A 23,395-nucleotide genomic window follows, 5' to 3' on the forward strand; every position below is an offset into this window, starting at 1 on the left:
AAAAAAAAAAAAAAAAAAAAAAAGAAAATTGTCTTGTAAAACACAAAGTACCTGGACATTCATAGAGATGCTAAAGAGAAATAGTTACTTCCCTAAAGAATAATTTAAATTCCATGGATGAGAGACATTTTGTGGGCAAGGCAAAGATTTCTATGTTCTTTTAGTCTTCTATGAAAAGAAGAGCGAGAATGTAGTTAAGACAAAGGGTGATTTTCATTTGCAAATAGTTTTCTAAAATTATACAAGAAAAATAATCAATGCAAAGAAAATTATAGGGGTGCCTGGGTGGCTCAGTCACTTGTGTCTGACTTTGGCTCAGGTCATAATCTCACGGTTTGTGGGTTCAAGGCCCGCATCAGGCTCCGTGCTGACAGCTAGTTTGGAGCCTGGAGCCTGTTTCAGATTCTGTGCCTCCCTCTCTCTCTCTGATCTTCCCCTGTTCACGCTGTCTCTTTCTCTTTCAGAAATAAATAAAACATAAAAAAAAGAAAATTATAAAGAGGAATACAAAAAAATCCTCCCAAATCTTACCATAACCTCTACAGAAATACCCTTCTAATTTCTAGGTCTTTCTTTCATGTATGTTTCCCTCCACATATACTTTTTTTAAAGTTTATTTATTTATTTTGAGAGCGAGAGGGTAAGGCAGAGAGCAGGCTTGGCACTGTCAGTGCATAGGTTGATGCAAGGGTTAAACTCACAAGCCGTGAGATCATGACCTAAGCTGAAACCAAAAGTCAGATGCTTAACTGGCTGAGCCACCCAGGCACCCCCACATACACTTTTTAAATATCCTCACAATCCTTCTGGGAACAAAACTTCCTATTCTGCTTTTTCATTTGGAATTATAACATCATAATTTCTTCTATGTAATACACTGTCTTAAAAAAGTAGTCACAGTGTCTCACTCTGAAAAGAATCCATCCTAAAGAGTTGTCCCTCATTTTGGCTGTCAACGATACTTTGGGGGGGTGACTTTCAAGATCAGCATCTCTTTGAATATGACAAGCTAACATCTCTGAATGACAGTGAGTCACCTCTCAAAGACCCCACTCTTCGTTTCTCATTTTTATACTTACAAAACTGATATATTCTTAGTTCTTATCATTTGCCAACATCCTACCTGGGTATTTAGCCCTAAGAGACAAGACGTTTCATTCATGCATGGGTCCAGGGTGGTTTAGAATAATTTTTCTCCAATACGTGATAGTCCACCTGATCCACTGAGGTAATTAATAGTATAATCCTGCAGTATTATTTACCAACATTTCATTAAGGAAATTCATAGAGATGTTGATATGAAAACAAATGTATTTTCTCACATGACATAACAAACCTAAGTGATAATGAAGGACATAAACTAGCCAGTACGGTCGGACCAGACTGAAATAACCCAAGTAAATCACTAACATAATTGTAAAAACAGTAGACATGTGGGAAGAAAAGGAAACGACAGAAGGCCTGATATTTGCTGGAGTCGCTGTTCTGCAATTTGCAACAGACGGCTCTATTGTAAATAACATAGTCCCTATGGGGGTCACTCGTCTTGACCTTAAGAACCCCTCAGAAATGACAATTTGAATCTGAACAGTGGTTTTCTAAAGCAGCCATTTTCACAATCACGGATTCCTAGAACAGGCATAATAAATTACTCCTCAAAACCTCTCTCCATCTCATAGAACATAACCAGAAAAAGCCTCAGATGTTCCTGAAACATGTTGGGTTTTCGGCATCGCGTTATCCTGTGGTGCTCTGCAATCAATTACTGTTATACCACCATCATTAATAATTTTCTTAATGAAAATGATTCTGTTGATCTCCGTTGTATTTTAATTATCAGAGTTAAGCATAATTACACTGCCGCTCTGAGCTGGCATGTGGACTCCTTTAGGGCGCAATTTTGTTTTAACACACTGATAATGTAATTTTACATTGTGTCAGTTTGTTTGGTTATTATCCAGTTGTACAATTCCACTGTATTCCTGATAACAGATAATAACCTTAGTACCTCCTATATCCTGAAGTCATTTAAAAAGCAATATTGGAATTCCGCGACTAGCTAACTTAATCGCCTTATGATTTTATAATTCCCACTGCTAAATATTTGGTTCAGGCACCCACCCTCTTTTAAGGATACCATCAAACTAGGCAACAGTTATACATTTCCTATGAATTACAGAGTGGTTAAATAAACATGTAAAATATGAGCACATTTTTTTCCTTTTTAAAAATAGCTTCTTATTTATATAATATTAGCCCTTTACGTGAAGTTAAACATGAACTTGTACTCTATTTTGAAAATTGGCTGCTGTGTTGGACAAAGCTATTGTTTCAAAATTCTATCAACACACAACAGATTCTCTACTTTAAGGTGAAAAATTTCCAGGCCTTGCAAGAATCCTCACATTAAAAGATCTTTGTTTTGAAAAGTTGATCAACTTAGTCAGGATGTAGAACACTGCTCATCCAAGTTAGGTCCTATTAGCATTTCTGTCATTAGTTCAACAGTGCCAAGTATAGGATCTTGAACATAGTAGACAATCAATAAAAGCTGAAATTAATTCATTGCATGGTTACAGTTGCGCAAACAAGCAAAATCAGAACTCTGAGTATGGTCACAGAATGATTTTGAGATATGTCTTCTACGTGGCTTTAAATTGCTGTGGTCTTAAAAGTAACAGATATAGCAGCATAAAGTAAGGCTGCCCTGCTATTTTAGTTCTTAAAGCCAAACACAGAATGAGGAAAAAAAAAGAAACAGACTTCCTGATAAACACATATACAACTTTTTGGAGAAGAGCAATCACCTGCAACCTTGGCCTGGTGAAGGGCATTATCAAAACACTGTTAATTGTATAATTGGGAATTGAAGTCCACATGCTCAAGATTGAATCCCAACTTCACCACGTATGAGCCAAAGATCCTTGAATTATTAACTTATCAAAACCTCAGTTTACTCATCTGTAAAGTGGGGATAATGCTGCCCCCATCATGAGTCTGCTGAAACAGCAAATAGGAAAATGTAGGTATAGTACTTCAAACAATGTCTGCATAGAATAAGTGTTTAATAAAAGGTGACTGCTTTATTAGTATTAATAATATTATCTTTACGCTAGATATTTTATGTAAGACTTCTATGAAAAATAAAAATAGCATGTGTTCAAGGGAAAAACTAACAGCATCTTCAGACAAAGGCTTCAGGCATTTAATTCTATAATACAGTTGTCTGGGGATATTGCGAGTTCAACAGTAACTGAGTAAGACTTCTGGAATTCTTGGCTACAAATCTGGCATCAGATGAGGATGTTTTCCTGCACACTTGCTTGATACCAGCAGAAAGGCCTGGTTTTATTTCCTCTAAGTTTGTACTGACATGTTCACAAAAGCAAATGGGATTGAGTAGAAGATAATTGGCAATACAATATTTATAATAATATACACAGTTAAGTTTATGCGTTCTTCCTCTCAAAAATTCTGTGACATAGCCATTGATATTCTACTTTACATCTGAGGACATCAAGGTTTATAGAGGGTATATGATTTGCCCAAAGTTACATACCAGCAATAGTTTTTTACACTGATATATATGGTGTTTTCACAGAGAAAGAAATCTTCAGCAGTTAAGGTGGGAGTGAGAGTTAACTGATACTTTTTTCACTCTTTTGATTGGCAACATTGATTCTCTTAATCTTGATACCTGGAAAATGTGCCTACTCAGAAATAACAACTCCATGAAAAACTACATGATTCCTTATTTGAAATGAATTGAACGTAGAAACCCACACACTAATGGCTTAATTCTGAGTATTCAAAAAAAACCTATTTACTTTGAATATGTGAGAAAGGTCACCATACTGTGCACACACTATTAAGTGAAGAATATAGAGAAGAAACGTCGATCTCCAATGCTCAACAGGCATTAGTGGATTTTAGGAGTTAGTGGGCAGGCCTTGCTACTCCTACCCCCCAGCATCCTCCCTTTAACTTCAGCATGGTGCTTTTTAGTATTTTTCCATTGGAGATAAGTAAATTAGAATTATCTGGAGTCTGTTGAGAATAATGGCAAAAAACAGATGACCCAACAGGTCTGGTCCATCAATGTCTGGATGAGCTAATTACTTTCTGGAATGACAGGGGGTAGTTGAGGCAGCATAAAAAGTACATCAGATTACAATATTAATGCCAAAATACTATACTTTTTTACTTTGATAAAACAAGATGATGGCAGCCTGTCACATAGCACTAAGTGATATAATATAATTTTATAATAATTATTTGATGGACACCCTGGAAATGAAAACTATAGTTATATTTAATTTTGCTATTAGCTCACATTTAATAATACTTTAAGAAGTAAGTATGCCTCTCAAATGGTAATAGTTACACATTAAGTGGCCTATCTAACACACCATAAGAAAATGATACCAAAAATTTCGCAGTCAAAGAATTTTAAAAAATGCTAAACATACGCGTTTTATATTCTCTTTGTAAATAGGTACTAGTATCATCTCAGATGGCCAGATCCCCATAATAATGATTTTGGCATAGAATTCATAAGTAATTTAGGTTCTTAGGTAGAAAACAAAACAAGGAAATGTAATTTTCACATCAGGAATTCATTTGTCATCTTTGGCGAGAGCTTCTTAGACATTAGGAATAATGTGTTGCATCTAAGTGCAGGGACATTATCAGTCCATTCAAGCAACTCCTCTTTTATATCTGGCACCAGCACTTTGGTCTCATTTGGGGAACTATTTCTTTTCCATCTTCATGGCTCACATGGGGTTAATTCTACTCTAAGGGTGATTGTAGTCTGCCAGAGAGAGTGTTTAATTGGATCAAAGGTTGGTATGTGATGTGCCTTTCTCAAAACCCAGGAAAGCTCTGTTTTCACTGGAAGTGCGGTACTGGTTGGATTAGTATGGAGCTTCCCACTACCTGAGGAGACCATTTCTGAAAACGAAACCCATGAAAGAAAGAAGAGGCAGAGGCCAGAATCTGGGGACAAAGTTTGAGCAACTGGATTAAGCTGTTCCTGAAGTCCAGAACACCCTCAGACTCTCAGTTTTATGAGGAGATGAATCTCCTTATTACCCCAACACACACACACACACACACACACACACACACACGCACACTGTAATTCCTTTTATTTTTTGCATAAGTCAATTTCATTTGGATTTCTATCACTTGAAAACAGTACCAAGTAATAAGTAACATACATATTAGGAAAATGCCTCACATATTATGGATGCCCAAGTCAATACTTACTAAATCTAAATTGCTGAAACCTTCCAGCTACAAAACTCTTTTGCTATGAGGAGCCTTATCATACCTGCAGCCTAGGAAGACAGCAAACTCAGAGCCCACAAGGTCCTGATAGGAGTGCTTCCTTGGGTCATATTTTCCATGACTCAAATGATTCCTGGTACAATCCCAGTATATTAAGGTATTCACAGAACTTTGAGACATATTCTGGGTGAGCTATTCCCTCCCTCCAAAGGCAATCTGTATATTAGGAATTCGTATCAGGCCTCTGAAGTCCATCTAGGAGATCAGAACAGAGTTTACAGAAGGGTTTTTGAGTGTGTTACCCAGAACACTAATTCCAATGGGTGTCCACTGGAAAGGAAAAGAAAAAAAAATATCTATTTCATACGGTCAAATGAGTTAAATAGGTGTTTTCTTTTGTTTTGGTTTACTACAGAACTTCTCAGAGCATTCACACCAGCAGGCATTGTGAGCTTTCCAGAGGGGCCACATTAGGTAGTATTAGCTCACAGCGTTTGTTCTTTAATGCACTTGGGGTTCTGTGTAATGTAATTGGGAAGTGCCATACTATAATATACATCTTTATGATATTCAGGCATAAAATACCTGAATGATCTAGAAGAATTTATTCATCATATAATAATGGCAAGGGGAAGTCAGAGTCACACATCAGAAGGGTACAGGGTTTGGAAACGTCAAGACCCAGTCTCAAATTTGGCTCCACTGTTAGTTCACCATGACCAGGGACAGCCATACTATCTTTCTCAATCATAATGCTAAACTATGTAAAAAAACAAAAACAAAAATACCCAAAAACCAAAAAAACAAACCAAAAAAACCAAACAAACCCCACACTACTTATCTTATTAAGCTGTTTGAAAGCCTAATGCAGGGAGAAATTATTCTAATGTGGGTAACTCAGACCCTAAGTTAGACAAATGTATGTTTGAACCCCATGCCAACCACTTACTAACTATGTGAATGTGGCAAATTACTCAACCCACCTAATTCTCCATTTCACCTTTTGTAAAATGGAGTAGTATATTAATTACTGCATAGGAGGCAGTAAATGAAGATGATATGAAATAATGCCTATACAAGTTGTTATTGCAGTGCCCGCCGTTTGAACCACAATACCAATAGTTCTTAAGTTGAACAATATCAAATTTACCTTTCATAAGTTAAGAACATTAAATAGCAGTGATTCATACGGTTCATCATCTGAGTATATGAAATGCTCATGACAGTTTCTGGCAACCACTCATCCTTTGTTTATCTGGTCAACTAAATATTTACTGAGTACTTTTTTTAATATAGCAGCATGCCACACCAAGGATAGAAAGGTGACTAAGACACAGTTCTTGTCCTCAGTAATTACAGAGTAGATTGGAATGGAAGGCAATAATAACCAACTTTTAATTTTTTTTCTTTTACTAAACGTTAATAGCTAACTTCTTACTTTTTCCCCTAGCTTTTAACTTTTTTACTCTTTTCTTGAGCCCACATAATAATGATCATAAAACAAGAACAATGAGAGAAGCACACATAGCTGGTATGGAAGTACCACGGAGAGGATTCAGGGGTGCTGAGTAACGATGGCTATTAGCAGCCATGTACAAGGCCAGCATGTAGTTGGGCTCAAGGCCTGCTTTATGAGTTAATTAATGAGTAACCTCCTATAAATTGCTCCAAATTATTTACTGCCAACCATAACACAAACACATAAACATGTTCAAGCTAAAGTACTCCGATGAATACAGCATTGCAGTTTTGCCATATTTCTTACATAGCAAAATAACAATCATTGCTGCCAAAAGAATGGCTGATTTAAAAGTGCAGTGGATTTGGATTATGGCAAGAGAACAGCTACTCTCTTGGTTCCTCCACATTATACTGCCATCGCAGAGAGAAGCCATTGTACAACCAACATCTATTCCTAGTGATTAAGCCTCTATTCTGAGGCCACTTTTATATTCCTGCACTCTGAATGTGGGCACTGGTAAACTGGTTCAGTATACCATTTCCTTCCACTTTGATAGATCACGTTGACACATCCTGGGAAAATCCCACTTCCCTTCCAGCTAAAAGCTCCCACCAGCATCCCACAGGTATTTCAGGTTAGAAAATGAGTGGGTTTGGGACAAGCAATTATAGAAGGAAAAGGAATATAATCAGATCCTGGTGCACAGATTGTTTTCTTAGCTCACAAAATTCCCTCTTTCCGGTGTTTCAACTTTCAAAGGCTTATGGTAGTTTAAAGGCAATCCTCTTATAAGTGTACAAATTGTAATGATTATAAGAACAAGTTGTAATTGTTTCTAGCAAGTTTTTAAGAGTCTTTGATGTTATGATTAGTGTTTTATATGTTAATATATTGATAGGGGTGCTTATTTGCTTGTTCCCTTGTACGCTTTTATGGTTTCTAGGTTCACTGTGCAAATAAATCTTTGATCTCAGTAGGTCTATTTGATTAAAAAAGAAAGCTAAAAGAAATTAAACATGAGAAGCCCAAGGTTTTGCAATATTTACGAAGAAGCAAGATTAGGGATTTCACTGTAAGAGTACAGAGCTGGGGCCCACAACCTGAGGATGGAGAAAAGTGCCCCAAACCACACCACACACGAAGAAGGGCCTGTGCTGGGGAGTGCCATCGCGGAACCTGGAGTCCTTTGTAGCCAGGGTGTAGCTATGTGATGGCAGTCTGGGTTTATGCCACACTGAGCAAATCAAAGGCAAAGCTCTGCAAGCCGCATCGGCTTCCTCTTTCCGTTTGCCTCCTGCCCTTCAGAAATCACCATGGGGAAGAATTCTCCGTCTTTGCAATGGTTTCGTTTTCAGCTATGCTCATCATGAGTGATTTCAAGACAGTGGCTGGAATGCAGTGCCTCCTTGAGCATGCACCTTGACGCGAATTGCTAAGTTTCAAAAGGAATTTGCTTTCTTGTAGATAATGTCTAAGAGAGAGGAACTTGGGATTTCATCAAACTGGCTATCAATAAAGCTAACAGCAAGGAAGGCGCCAGTCACACCGCTCAAAGACAGGGTTAGGTAAATGTGTGCAGTGCTAAGTAATTAATGGTTTAACACTTTCTGTCTGTATTTTGTTCTGTATTTTGTACAGAAAAAACCCAGGAGGCTTTGCTGACAACACAGGTTAGAGAGATTCAGGAGGGAAAAAGGAAGAGAGGGGATCAAATTTCACTCTGTATTCCCATTTCCCTGCTCACTTCAATGCTCAGGTTCCAAAACTCGCAGAGAGAGAGGGAAATGATTTCTGCATTTACCTTTGCTGTACACAATGCAGTTGTTTTTGTTGTCTTCTACTCCTTGCCAAGTCACATCCAGTAGCCACTTGGGACCAGAAGTCAGCACCATTGGGACCTGAGCCTTTGTCTTCTGTAGAAAGAATGATAACAGACAGATGCCATTTGCTTTTGTTGATTAAAAACTTGAATCATAACGGTACTAATCATTTTATTTTTACAAACAACTAAATCTCCCAAACCACAATCTGAGTCCTTATTCCCCTGTCTCATAATATCTTTTTAAGATGACAGAAGCTGTAAGGCTTTACTGCTTTCACTAATCTGAATGGTAGAATTATTATCAAGGATTTTTTTTTTTCCCTAAATGATACTGGATCAGATCTCCAAGATTAGACAGATCTCTTGCGGCTCTGAATTATAAAGAGAATGCAGATGACTTTCATTGCAAAGAGCAGAGTGTTTAGAAGTGAACTTTAGACACATTGTACTTTACTATCAACAGGATCTCACTATTTCCTGAAACAGACAGGAAAGAATTTAAAGAATCAGGATCCATTTCAAAGCTCTATCCTGAGCAACATTTTTATTAGAGTCGGAATTTATTTCGAATGAATAATGAAATCTACCCAACCCCCTTTGCTAAGTGAGGATATGTAGTCTGACTGTAACTGAAATAATAATAATGCTAATGATTCACCATACATTGTCTCCAGAAGGAGTATAAAAGAGGAATAGTGAATAAATTCAGATGCAGAGCAACTAAAGCAGGACATGCCTCACTCTGAGAAGCACAGAAGCAGGAGACACTTGCCCTAGTTCAAACAAAATACTTCCTGTTGTACGTTTTCAACATAAGGCTCAAAAGGCTTATCATTTTAGGCTCTTTGGCACCCAAATTATTTGTCTTTAATTACATTAAACATGGCAGGAAATAAACTGAGGAGGAAACAAGTGAGCCTTAGCAAGATTGCTGCTTCCCGATGAGTCACAGTGAACTGGCAGTCAGACTTTTATCATCCACCAGACCATGTCTGTATATCAAATATCACAAAACCCAGAGTACAATGCAGGGTTTCAAGGTAATGTTTGAACAGAATCTTCACCTAGGTATGATCCTGCCACAGAGATCGTGGCTCATTCTCGGACTTTGCCACAAATTTCCCAAATTGGCATTAAGACGTATTCACTCAAGGAGTTCTGTGTAATCTGGTCATTTCAAATCTCTCAGGAATCTGGAAAACCCACCCCCCACTGACTGGCAACAATGCTAGCGCCTGAGACAGGGATCCATTGTTAGCTGCAAACCCATATTGACAACTCAGTGTAAGATGAATGTTAACTCAATTCTTGAAGTATCAAGTATATTATATGAGGTAAAACTACTGTAAAATATACCGTTTAATGAAAAAAATCAACCATCGTGGATAAATTTTTTAAAAAGTCTGGAAACATATTTCAAATATTCACTTTTCAACTATACATCTTAACTGTTTACTTTTCAACTATACTCCTTAATATTTGCAAGTACAATGATTAAAAACACTTATCTGGTGCTCTACACATTCCGGGAAACTTCTCTAATAACAAACTATAGATATTATCCCTGAAACTATAGTCTTCAAGGATGGTTATCTGAAAGCCCTGGAGGAAAGAAGTAATTTTATATTATGCTATTTTTTAACAATACAGGCAAAAATGTTATCAAGTTATTTTTATGGTTATCAGTCTGAGTGACCATTTTTATTTACTTCCATTTGAAAACAGAATTGAGGACAAGTACGCTTCTTCAGTCTGAAATGATAATGACCCACATCTAATTAACATTAGGTCTTAATTACGCATATGTCAGCTCCTTTTACTTACAGAGAAACAGGTAACCCACCGATCAGGCTCAGCAGGTCTCCAGGCAGTAAGCAGAACAAGTGATGGAAGAGAGTCCACCATTACGATAGACCTTCATTATGTAGGAGATTTTGTGATCTTATTTGTAACATCTGCTTTCTTCTGGTTTTAAATAACAGATTTCAACAACAGGCATCTTCCTCATTTCTAGTGTACTCTTATTTTGTGGGAAAGACATGCTTTTTATTTAACCTTTATACTCCATAGTTCTTAAAGCCACATAGTTTTCTACACAGTAAATCTGTTTTTACCATTTTACACAGATAATATGAAAAATAGATATTGATTATTTAAATTCTTTAGGGAATATTTTAGTGTAAAGTAAGTCAATTAACTTGCTGATACTATAATCTTCCATTCATTTTATGAATATACAAACCACCTCCATATACAAAATATAAAATATGAATATTTTAGTGTAAAGTAAGTCAATTGATTTGCTGATACTATAATCTTCCATTCATTTTATGAATATACAAGCGACCTCCATCCTTAATATTGGTGCTAGCAACATTAAGACATCTTTCTTTTTGGTGAAAGGTACAGATACATAAGAAAAAGCTGAATATAACGCAGAAAGTAGCATGGTAAGGAGCGAAAAGTCATGTGTAAATTGTTTTGGGATTAATGCAGGCCAAGAGAGAAAGTTCTGTCCTATGGATTCTGGGACAGTATCATAGAGGAAGTGACATTTAGACAGGATCTTAAAGGATAAATGGGGAACATTTGCAATTGGTATACCATAGGCAAAGTCTGAGCAGTATATGAGTCATGAGTACAGGCAATGGTGAGTAGTTCTGGGATTCTTTGGTTTTGAGTTCTTATAAAGTCTTTAGAGCCATTCTTGATACATAGAAAGCACTAGATAAGCATTAGCTATCATCATCGTCGTCATCTCTATTTTCATTACTGATAGGTGGAAGAGGAATAACAGCAATGTGTCTGGAAAGGCAGGTTAGAAGCTATTTTGAAAGACGTTTTCATACCAGGCAAAACCTTTTAGGCTTAAATTTCTAAGCAAAGGGAGCCAGTAAAGATTGTTTAACCAGAAGGAATAAGGGTACTATTACTTACGCTACTTATGCAGGTTTTTTGTTAGACACTTTCCTTACTTATTTAGTCTTTATATCCATTCTCAGATAAAAAAGAAAAACTTGCAACTCAAAGATTAATGACTTCTTTTAGGTCAAAGAGTTGGTAAAAGGAAGACATCATATCTATTTCTAGCTGTTTCCAGATACTACACCTCCTGGAGTGACCAACCAATTTCCCCAGGATGCTGGATTTTTAGTATTTAAACCAGAAATTCCTTGGCAATCTGGGCTGACTTATCCACCTCCACCCCTACTATTACTACTACTGTTACAACAATATTGCTGACTTACATCTATTGAACACTAAATGTTGGGGACTATACTTCCCTTCAATGATCTTTTTTGATTTTTAAACTCTAGGCCTTGGGTAGTAATAGTTTTTCCATTTAGTACATAAGCAAATTAAGGTTTAAAGGAATTAATTTCATGGTGCAAATAAAAATAGTTAATTAATATCTTTCCTTAATAGTAAATTAGGCATTATACCTTTTAAAACTTTGGAAACCTTTATTATACCTGGGCATAGGCAGAATCTGACTTATTAAGAAACTGAATTGAAGGGAAAACAATTTCTTTTACTCTAAGTCAATAAAGCAAAAGCAAAAATGTAGCTAAGGCTTCCTGAAAGCTATACCAAAGCTGTAAAGTAAATAATAAGTAGATAAAAAATCTCAAGGGACCAGTTATTACAGTTTTGAGGACGTAAGTCAATTTCTTTCTGAAGAAGTCAACTTTCGTAGAGATTGACTGACTTCAAAGAAGATTACCAAGTATGAGAAGGAAGGAGTTAGCCAGGATTATATGAAATCTACACTCCAGCAAAATCCATGAATAGAAAATAACAATAATATCCACATTGATCATTAGGTTCCCTTTCCCATGTCTCTCTCTACCATAAGGACTCGTACGAGTCTAGAATGTTAAGAACTGGAAGCAACTTCAAAGTTCAATGAGTTTCATTCCCTACTTTCACAAATGAAGAATGTAAGGCCAAGATGTTTATTAGCATTCTACAGAGCATACAGTTGGCACAATATGTTAGGAAAGAGCGTGGATATAAGTGTTGTCCATGCCCTAATTCTCTGGAATCTGTCAATATGTTACCTTGCTTGGGAAAAAGGATTTTTAAAGAAGTGATTAAGGCTTAGGACTGTGAAATGGTGGAAATATCCTAGATTGTCTGGATAGGCTCAGTCTAAACACCTGAGTTCTTGAAACTAGAAGAGAAAGGCAGAACAGTGGATCAAAGGGACTCCATATGAAAAGCATTCCACCTGCCTATGCTGCCTTTGAGCATGGCATACTGAGATTTTAAACCAAGGAACACAATGGTGTCTAGAAGCTGGGATGACTCTCAGTTTCAGGAAGCAAGGACACAGGGACCTCAGTTTTGCAACCTCAAGGAACTGAATTCTGCCATAAGCTTGAATAGCGGGAAAGATATTCTCCCCTGGAACCTCCAGAATGAAATGCATTCCCTTGATTTTAGTCTAATGAGATCCATATTGGACCTCTCATCTACAGAACTGATAATAAATTCTTGTTGTTTTAAGCCACTAAATTTGTGGTGATTTGTTTCAGCAGCAATAGAAAACACAAAAGGGATTCGTATTTACTGATTTACAGTTAAAAAAAAAACAAACCTTTAAGTTCCTTAGCAAATGTACTCAAAAAGTGTGAAAGAGCTTCTTAGTTGGAATAACATCAAACCTACATTGTCATTCCACCATTATTAGATATACTTAATGTTCTTGTTTTATAGTACAAGAAAAAACATAGCGGTGACTATAATAATTTCTGCTTCTACAATTAAGTATTTAAAACATTTCATGATTTACTGTTGACTTTATAGTTGAGGGAGAACAGAAAGGACAATGCTTTCTCGGAGTCGGATGACTTAGGTTTGAGTCCTACTATGTGCTGTGGGCAGGCTCCATGACTGGGAAATCACTTAAAATGTCCTGAATTTCAGATTGCACATCTGTAAAATGGGGATAATAGTTTCTATTTCAAAGGTAGTTGTCTAAAGCAACCAGCACAGTGTTTAGTACACTGTAGATGCATGTCAAACTTCTGCTGAATCGCTACATGAATAAATGAACTAAAAATGTACAAAAAGCATTCACTGAACCTTTACTTCTCAGGTGCTCGCAATGTCTACAGTTATTAGCATAAAAATCAACAGAAAAACTCCTAATTATCTAATTTAGACATGGTGATAGTCATTAGTGCTATTGAGAAATTGTTTCCAACTCTCTCCACTTTCTAGATCTCTTTTAAAGACAGGTATGGCCGTGTGACTTCATGTGACCAATAAAACTGAACATGAGATAACTCATGTCACTTCCACACAGAAGCTATAGGAGCCAATGGATTCACTACCACACCCTGCTTTTGCTGCAGTGATCCTCAGAGGATGCAAGGAGGAAGCCTTGGCAATCACAATGGCCATGTAGGGTGATAAGGAAAGAAACTTTTTTTTTATGTAAAAAGCCATTGTGATATTAGACTTGCTTGCAACCTCAGCAAAACCTAGCTTATCCTCACTTATGCAAAGCTTTTTCCCTTTTTTTTTTTTTGTATTCAATAACCTATGGGTTTTTACAGGTTAAAGTTTGCACTTTATATCTAGGCAGTCCCTTTCAGTAATAAATCAATTCAAGGTACATAACAGGAGGCCTGAGTTTCAGTTAAACTGGCATGTTTTAAAAAGAAAAAGAAATAGTGTGCACTTCTGAGGCTCCACGTTGTAAGTTAGAAAAATGTGCACTCCTGTACACTGTTTGAACCCAGAGTTTCATGCTTCGACAGCCTACAACGAGACAAACTTGACAAGGACAAAATGGGTCAAAAGTGTCATTTCTTAGGAATAATTAGAATCATCTAATGTGGATAAAAGAGGTCAAACTAGCATCCACTTCTCACTAACCTCTGGAGTTACTGGACCGACAAAGGAGGTAGCCTTCAATAAATGTTTATACTCAAGCCAAAAGGTTAATGGAGATAAAAGTAGACAGCCCAAAGGTAAAGAACAGAGGATAATTCTAACCCAAGAAACTGGTGACATAATGCAGTCTCAGGGATTCCAAATTTTGCTGGAAATATTTGTTGAAGATTTCCAAAATGAGGCTTAGGAAGAGCTAAAAGTCTTAGGAAAATCTGACCTATGAGAAGAGCCTGACTTTACAGCCTTTTAAAAGAACTAGAAGTGTCACTTGATGGAAAAATTGGCTTCCCTTGACTTTAGCTTGGGAAGTAGAACAAAATCTCATTAGGAACTCTCAAGCCAATGCCATGAGAAGTAGTTTGATGTGGATAAAAATGCTCTTGGTATGTTGATTCCTTAACGAGGCAATAGGTGAAAAGGGCTGAAGCCTGGTTGACAAAATTAATAGCTGTTTCTATTCTCTCCAGCTATGAAAACATATTTGATAGTAGGCATAGAAAATTTTCCAAATTACTGTAGACATCAGATTGAGAACCAGAAAAAAGCCAATCTCCCCCAACTGAATTATTGCCTACATCTAAGTGAAAAAATGGTACTGTATGTGATTTGACCTTGTACTTACCACACAGTAAAAGTTTCAGTTAATATATCCAAGCAGTTCTCCACACTGGAATTAAATTTAAACATAATCTTACAGTTACAAAAACATTGTATCACTCTCCCTTTAACTGTATGAAGTTTCTAGTGACAGTGAGCTTGAATTTAAAAATTCCCTTCACAAACAGTCTATCCTATGGGAGCATAATAACTTAAGATCTTGGAGTACCAAGAGTGGGGAGAAATGTCAAGTAATAATGCAAGGCCCTACACAATTGTGTTTTCAGTAGTTCTGTGCATGACATATAGTCTCAACATCGCTGATTTGACTGAAACTATAAAAACTTTTAGTATGGGAGTGCCTGGATGGCTCAGTTGGTGGAGAATATAACTCTTGATCATGGGGTTGTGGGTGTGAGCCCCATGTTGGGTGGAGATTTACTTAAATAACGTATTTAAAACCTGGACGTTTAGAATGAAGATTGCCACTGACTAAACTTGTGGTTTTTAGTAAACATCCTTTAAAAGTTATACAGGACACCCTGTGAAATGTTTGAGCTTGATGCTGCTGAGGCCAATAATTATTTTTTCTTTAAAAAACCAGAGTATCACTTTAGACTACATAAACAGAATAACTCTATTCCGTGGGGTCTTGTAGGGTCAACATTATCTGTGTGATGATATAAAAACAGGTTTCTCAGCAATAACACCTAAACATTCTCCATGACTAATTAATGTCAGACATCATTCAGACATGACTAGGTTTTTCAAGCATTTCCATGAAAAATCATGTGCTTCCATTTAAAAACTGATAAAATGGCCACTGAAGTACACTGGGATGTCCTGTGAGTTAGTGTTGCACCTTCCTTTTATTTACTGTGTCTAAAAATGAGAGAGAGAGAGAGAGAGAGAGAGAGAGAGAAAGAGAGATACAAACAGATTTAAAGAAGTAATTAGGGGCACCTTGCTGGCTGTCAGAAGAGTGTGCAACTCTTGATCTTGGGGTCATGAGCTTGAGCCCCACAATGGATATAGAGATCACTTGAATGAATGAATGAATACATAAATAAATAAATAAATAAATAAATAAATAAATAACTTAAAAGAATGAAGAAGTAACTTTAGGAACTTTAAAACTCATACCAAGTATTTTACCTACAGTAATTGTTTAGGAAACAGCAAAACTCAACTTAGTAAAAGATAATCAAGTTTCCATTGCTTGAAAAAGGTTAGATATGCTAGGCACATTTTCAAACTCAAGTTCAAATAAATTAAGAATAGTTTTAAATTAGAAAATACATAAAAAGTCTAAATTGGAAAGGTGTCCATAATGTGCTCTACGAAAGACTGCTACACTGTACCATTAGGCACAGGATAGATTTATGAATGGAAATACCAGGAAGGTTTCATTAGAATAGCATTTCTCTTGAGCACAGTTCCACAAAATATCCTTTAAGGACAGCAGGAGAGTGAAATTCCAGAGAACTCTGCTAACAAACGTCTTTAAGATCACTGTGGTATGTGGGATCTCAAACACGAGAAGAGACTTTTCAAAAACAAAATGAGTGTGAAATAAAATGATAGAATTCTTGGCTACTATATCCATCCATACTCCTTATGTCAAAGACAGTTTTATCTCTAAGAACCAAAAATTTAAATAATCATTATCTCTGAAGTGTATTTGCCTTTAGTTCTCAAAATTGTGGAAACCCATTATCACAACATGAGTCACTGATTAAAGAGAGAATTTTCAGTATAAGAAATAATGATCTTTTAAGAAAGTGAACGCAAATAGTTCCATATATCCAGGTCATTAAAGTAAACTCTTTACTTCCAAAAAAAGATTATTTCATGATAGTTAGAAAAAAAAATATAAAATTATTGTTTAAGAATATACACATGAGAGACAGATATTTCATTTTTCAAATGGGAAGAATCTCTAAAGGAATAACAAACAAGTTATCCAGATATTTATTATACTTTCATTTTCAAAAAAAAAAAAAAAGAATAGATTCATTTCTCTTTCCCTTTTGCCAACTCACTCCCACAGTCTCATCTGTTCTCCACATATATTTGGCTCTAAGGAGGAACTACTCCCTCCAAGCTGGCAACCATTAACTTCAACCTTTTATTTTATACAGTTCTGAAAGTCACAGAGTGTTTAAGGAGTGTTGTTTTGCTCCTGGCAGAATTTCTGGGCTTGCACCTAGTGCAATGTGCAAAAGAGTGTCAGCACCGAAGCCCTGGGAAGGAAAAAGTGAATTGCTCACGAGTCTCCACCCCCCCTCACGTAAACCTGTGGCGGGGAGCAGGGACCGGGAAATGCGTGATCCCAGCTGTGTGACCTGGGGCCAATCATTTAACCTCTCATGGTTTCGTCTTTCTGCTTTGTAAGACGATCTCATATGAACTTCCAGCTTGACAGTAACATCATAAGACTTCCTATTATACAATTTTTGTCAAGTCTAAACTCAAATCTTGAGTGTGCAAATATTTATGAAAATTTAACACACTGGGCTTACTTATACTGACCTAAGCAAACCCTACTATTTTTTAATTGGTGATGCAGTAAATAAAGCCACCTATTGTATTTTACCTTGGAATATTAATACCAAGGAAAACAGTGGAGTCAGAGAAAGTGGTGTGGTGGTGTGGTCAAAATAAAAATGTTAGTATGAAGAATTATATGGAGTGTGTTTCAGATACATACACACACACACACACACACACACATTCAACTATCGATGACCTATTTACACATAAAAAAAATAGTGGTCAATTCTATTCAGCAGTCTCTTTTTGAGATTTACCCCAAAGGCATTCTGTGGAAGAAAGAAAAAGCTATATCCTGCACAAAGTCATCCTCAGATACTGAGATATGTCTGTCCCTCATGAATTAATCCACTGCACTATGTAATGAATCTTTCGGACACCTTTTAGACTGTCTCCTTATTACCATTTTAGCCAATCTTAATATCAGCTTTTCCCCTCCAAAGAAAAAGGGCAATCTTGTTATTAACAACAGAGTAGATTTTAAAACCAAGTGAAGAGGCTTTTTTCCCTTTTATATACATGTTTTGTTTTCATGATTTGTACCTCTATAACCACACATTATTAAGAACTCACCTATATCTTGAACTTAAAATATACCTACGATTTGAAACTGATGTTAAGAGTCTCACATCAACTGGAAGACTAGGAATGAGAAAGCAGTCTCCAAAGAGAAAAAAACCAAATGATGGCATCGTTCAACCATATAGTTGGTGCTGTGATATATGGAGCACCTTTTGGGGAAGCAGATTATTATGAGACAAATTATTTAAAGTTGGGTGCAAAAGCTTACAAGCTTGGCAGTCTGGTGGGCAGAAGCGTGAAGGTGCTACAGACGAGCGGAACAAAGCTTATCTAATCTGTGAGATGTTTTAATAACAGGAATATTGCAAACACTTAAATTAAGTATGTAAAGTAAATCTCTGACCATGAGAGTAGTTTTCAATATTCTTCTCGAAACAACAAATGCAGAAGGACCATACTCATTCTGAACTTCCAGAGAATAAAAGCCAAGTGCCCAACTCAATGAGCATGTCCTTCCCTTCCAGAGGCACGCCACTTTGTTTTCCATGGAGAAAAGCACGGAGAAGAAGATGCCGACCAATGAAACTGATTCACCTCCACAAGCTCCCAATCCAGGGGACCTTTGTTCAATATATCTGTAGGTCTGGAGCAATGAAAGGAATGTGCTATGAAAGCAGAACCAAATGAGATAAACCTTTATTAATACTGTCCCTGGATAAACTTCTCAAACCATATTCTTTACAAAGGAGTAGAGGTACGAATAAAAGCTTCAACATGTTAAATAATGTTTATATGACAAACTAATACATCTGTAAAAACTTAAATGGCTGAGTGCAAATACCAGGGGTTAAATTCTGCATTTCGTACACAATATTAAAGGTTGGACCACATTGGTTTACACTGTCCAGATGTGGTATCTGCTACATAAAAGATGTAACCTTATGTATAAAATTATTCTAATTAGTAGTGAGTGATCAGCATTATTTTTGCTTGTTTGTTTCAGGTTATTTAAATTATAGTTAGTTAACGTATAGTGTAATAATGGTTTCAGGAGTAGAATTTAGTGATTCATCACTTACACACAACACCCAGTACTCAACGCAAGTGCTCTCTTTAATACCCATCACCCATTTAGCCCATCCCTCATGTACCTCTCCTTCAACAACCCTCAGTTTCTTCTCTATATTTAGGAGTCTCTTATGGTTTGCTTCCCTCTCTCCCTTTTTTTCTTCCTTCCCCTGTGTTCATCTGTTTTGTTTCTTAAATTCCACATGAGTGAAATCATATGGTATTTTGTCTTCCTCTGACTGACTTATTTCACTTAGCATAATAAACTCCAGTTCTATCCACTTTGTTGCAAATGGCACGATATCATTCTTTTTGATGGCTGAGTAATATTCCACACATATATACATATATATGTGAGTCTGGTGTGTATCATACCCCACATCTTCTTTATCCATTCATCAGTTGATGGATGCTTGGCCTCTTTCCATAGTTTGGCTATTTTTGGATTTCTTTATGCCATTTCTATTTTGAGAGACTTATTTAGGTTATTCTGCTTTTAAAATAATCACTTTATACTTTACTAGAAATTAGGTATTCATTATTCAATAAATATTTATTAAGTATCTACTACATATAAAACTCTTAGAGTCATAATGATGAGAGTTACACTTCCTCAAGATGCTCACAGTATGTTGATAATAAAAATACCTTGGTGACATACACATAGATTATTTAATTATTTATTGATGTTTTTATTTATTTTTGACAGAGAGACAGTGTGAGCAGGGGAGGGTCAGAGAGAGAGGGAGACAAAGAATCAGAAGACAGTCTCTAGGCTCTAAGCTAGCTATCAGCACAGAGCCTGACACGGGGCTCAAACCCACGAACTGTGAGATCATGACCTGAGCCGAAGCCAGTCGCTCAACTGACTGAGTCACCCAGGTGCCCCTATTATTTAAATCAATATTTACAATCAATCTCATGATATTTCAAGTATATGACTAATACATTTGGAAATCTCAATGTGAATTTGATGGTCCATGACCAAATGACACTGTAGTAAGAGATGAGAAGTGACTAATAGACTAATTTTAAAGGATCTTCGTGACAATTTAAGATTACGCTTTACTTTTTACTTTAGAGGGAGAGAGCATGAATGGGCGGAGTGGCAGAAGGAGAAAGAGAGAGAATCTTAAGCAGGCTCCATGCTCAGTGTGGAGCCTGACACAGGGCTTGATCCCAAGACCCTGGGATCATGACCTGAGCCAAAATCAAGAGTCAGATGCCCAACTGACTGAGCCACCCAGGAGCTCCTAGGATTACACTTTAATTTTAAAGCTAAAAACACTGAAGTTTTCTCCAGTATACACTGAAAATCTATAAAATTTAGCTTATATTTTAATAATTATATCTAAAATCCAATTATAAAAACTTGTATTACATTTATAGCTTGATTTAAGCCACACACTTCTACTTCTACCAACATTGGTTTACTATATATTCATTTAATTATTACTATGAAATAAAGTATATCAAAAACATATTATAAATATTCCAAAAGTTGAAATATTTGGCAAAATGTAGTCAAGATAAACTATGTACATACTATTTTAAGTATACACTAATTATCACAATTAACATGCCTTATTAATAGTCACATTTTAGAAGTTGCCCTTGGGTGCCACGCTGAGTTTGCACCACATCTCCACCTAGGAGCTGTAGGACCTAGGATAAGTTACTTAACTACTCTGTTTCTTCATCTCTAAAATGAGTATAATACAAGCAAGTATTTATGTCATAGGATTATGTTGAGGATTAAACAAGTTAATGTATATAATGAGCTTAAAGCAGTACCAGGTATGTTAGTGTAGGCAAGCGTTTGGCTTATGTTTCTAATAGTCCTAAAGAAATTTGTTTCCGGGGTGCCTGGCTGGCTTAGTCTGTAGAGCGTGCAACTCTTGATCTTGGGGTTTTAAGTTTTAGCCCCATGTTGGGTGTAGAGGTTACTTAAAAACAAAATCTTTAAAAAAATTACTACTAATAAAAAAATTGTTTCCATCAAAATGCAAAATTCTCAGTAAAACAAGAATTTGGGCTGGGTGGAAAAGTGACACATTTCCCTAATATGTGATTTATAACATTTCATTAAGTATTAACTACGCTAAAATTCTAGATGCTGAATTACTTTTTGAATTAATTTTCACAATCCCACTGTTACATCCATTTTTAAAAAAAATGTTTTTCATTTAATTTTGAGAGTCAGGGAGAGGCAGTGTGAGCAGGGGAGGGCCAGAGAGAGAGGGAGATACAGAATTCGAAGACAGGCTCCAGGCTCTGAGCTAGCTGTCAACACAGAGACCAACACAGGCCTTGAACCCATGAACCGTGAGATCATGACCTGAGCCAAAGTCAGATGCTTAACCGGCTGAGCCACCCAGGCACCCCTGTTACATCCATTTTGTATAGGTAAAAACTGAGGTTCTAAAATATTAAACAACTTGTTCAAATTCACATTGCTGGAAAATGCCTTAACCGTGAACTCTTTTCTATTTTACGCTTAATCTGTAAGAAACTAAATTCTTTCCATGGTGTTAAAGCAGTAAGGATCTTCTTAGGGATTGTGTTAAATATCAATTCTTCATGTCCATTAAAAACTAGCTTAAATGATCTTCCATGAGTCAGTAGTTAGCAGTTTCTGTTTTACATTATGCATGATTCCTAGCTGCACTTTGTATAAGCTAATTGCATGGTGCCTTATTAATAACCTTCAGAGTTTTTTGAGCTGTGAAATTTATAGGTTTATAGTGAATTGTTTCTCACATTTGCACAGTTTTGAGTCTTGAAAGTATAGTTGAGATACTAAATGCCAACATCAGGCATCAAGTGGGTATAAGTAGAACAGAGCTGCACATAGTCTAGTTAGTGATCTTAAAAATATTGAAACACAGGCAATACTTTTCATATTTTTATTTTTATGACTACAGGCATTTTATAGCCATAGAAATGTTTATAGGTTAACAATGGATAAAAAATAGTCTATAAAGATATTTTCAATCATAAGCAGAATTCATGATGAGATCCAAGGTGTCTTTAGGCTAAAATTCAATCTACTCAGCACTGGTTATCCAAGAACAAATGAATAATGGATTCTCTTGGTGCCCCACTGGCCAACGGACAGAGTAGAGCCTCATCATAGTACTTCACAGTGAGGTACTGACATATACTTGGGGCAGCAAGGCAGTCCAGACAGGCCTTTGTGTCTGATTGGTCAATTCTACTCTTCAGAACCTCTGCATGTACCTACTTAAGAAACCCAAACTGCATTGCATAGTCTTGGCGCCCTGATGGGGGGAGAGGGAAGTGTTTACTAAAAGAAATATCTCAGTCTGAGTTTAGTTAGCATGTCCCCAACTTAAACTGGCTTGCTCACAGGGAGACAGAAAAAAAAAAAACAAAAAAAAAAACAAAAAAAATAACAGAGAGCAGTTTCACCTGCCAGTAGAAGGTCAAGGTCAAACTAGGAAATCAAAAAGGAGCCTCACTAAAAAGCACTGGGGAGAAATAGTGCAGAGGTAGAAAAAAGGTAGTTCCTTTGATTCAGTGGGTCTGAAACTGAAGAGTTCAGTTGTGATTCAAATATTATTTATGACATACAGTATTCTTCAGTGTGGTAGCACAATGAGGAAAAGCAGCAGCAATCTCAGTTTGTACACTACAGACTTAGCAGATAGGCAGTTATTAACACAGTGGCTAAAAGCATGAGTTCTAGAGTCAGATTGCTTAAGTTGAAATCCAACCTTTGCTACCCATCTATGATGTGATCTTGGTCAGTAAACTCTCCTTCTCTGTGCATCAGTCTCCCCATCTGTAAAATGAGAATAATAATGCCTCCTGGGGGTGATGTGATGTGAGATAAACTAATACTTATAAATCACTGACAATGATACCTGACAAACAGTAAGTGTAGATTTATAATCATTATTTACATTGATTTGGGGAAATGGAGAAAAATTTAATCTATGAAAAGTCTTGCGCCTATTTAATTTATTCTATCCAGACATCAACAGAATGATCAACGCAGCATGCTATAAATATATAAGTGAATTTACTATTTTGGCCAATCTTTTTAAATACTAAATAAACTGGCTAGTGGGGAGACATCCATACTACTAGTAGCACAAATAAAAGATTTTTATGGCAACTTAAGGTTAGTTGAATAAAATCTTACCTTCAAT

General features: G+C 36.4%; 1 protein-coding gene across 1 annotated transcript in view; it reads right to left on the reverse strand.

Moving 5' to 3' along the window:
* ZFPM2 (zinc finger protein, FOG family member 2) overlaps positions 1-23,395 on the reverse strand; it is a 369,507-nt gene that overhangs the window by 151,227 nt on the left and 194,885 nt on the right. The window contains exon 5 of the mRNA XM_039217446.1: positions 8,556-8,667. Coding sequence (XP_039073377.1) covers positions 8,556-8,667 — 112 coding nt within the window. The remainder of the gene's footprint in view (positions 1-8,555; positions 8,668-23,395) is intronic.

The sequence above is a fragment of the Hyaena hyaena genome, unplaced genomic scaffold (assembly GCF_003009895.1).
Source record: "Hyaena hyaena isolate Hyena2069 unplaced genomic scaffold, ASM300989v1 scaffold_691, whole genome shotgun sequence".
NCBI lineage: Eukaryota > Metazoa > Chordata > Mammalia > Carnivora > Hyaenidae > Hyaena > Hyaena hyaena.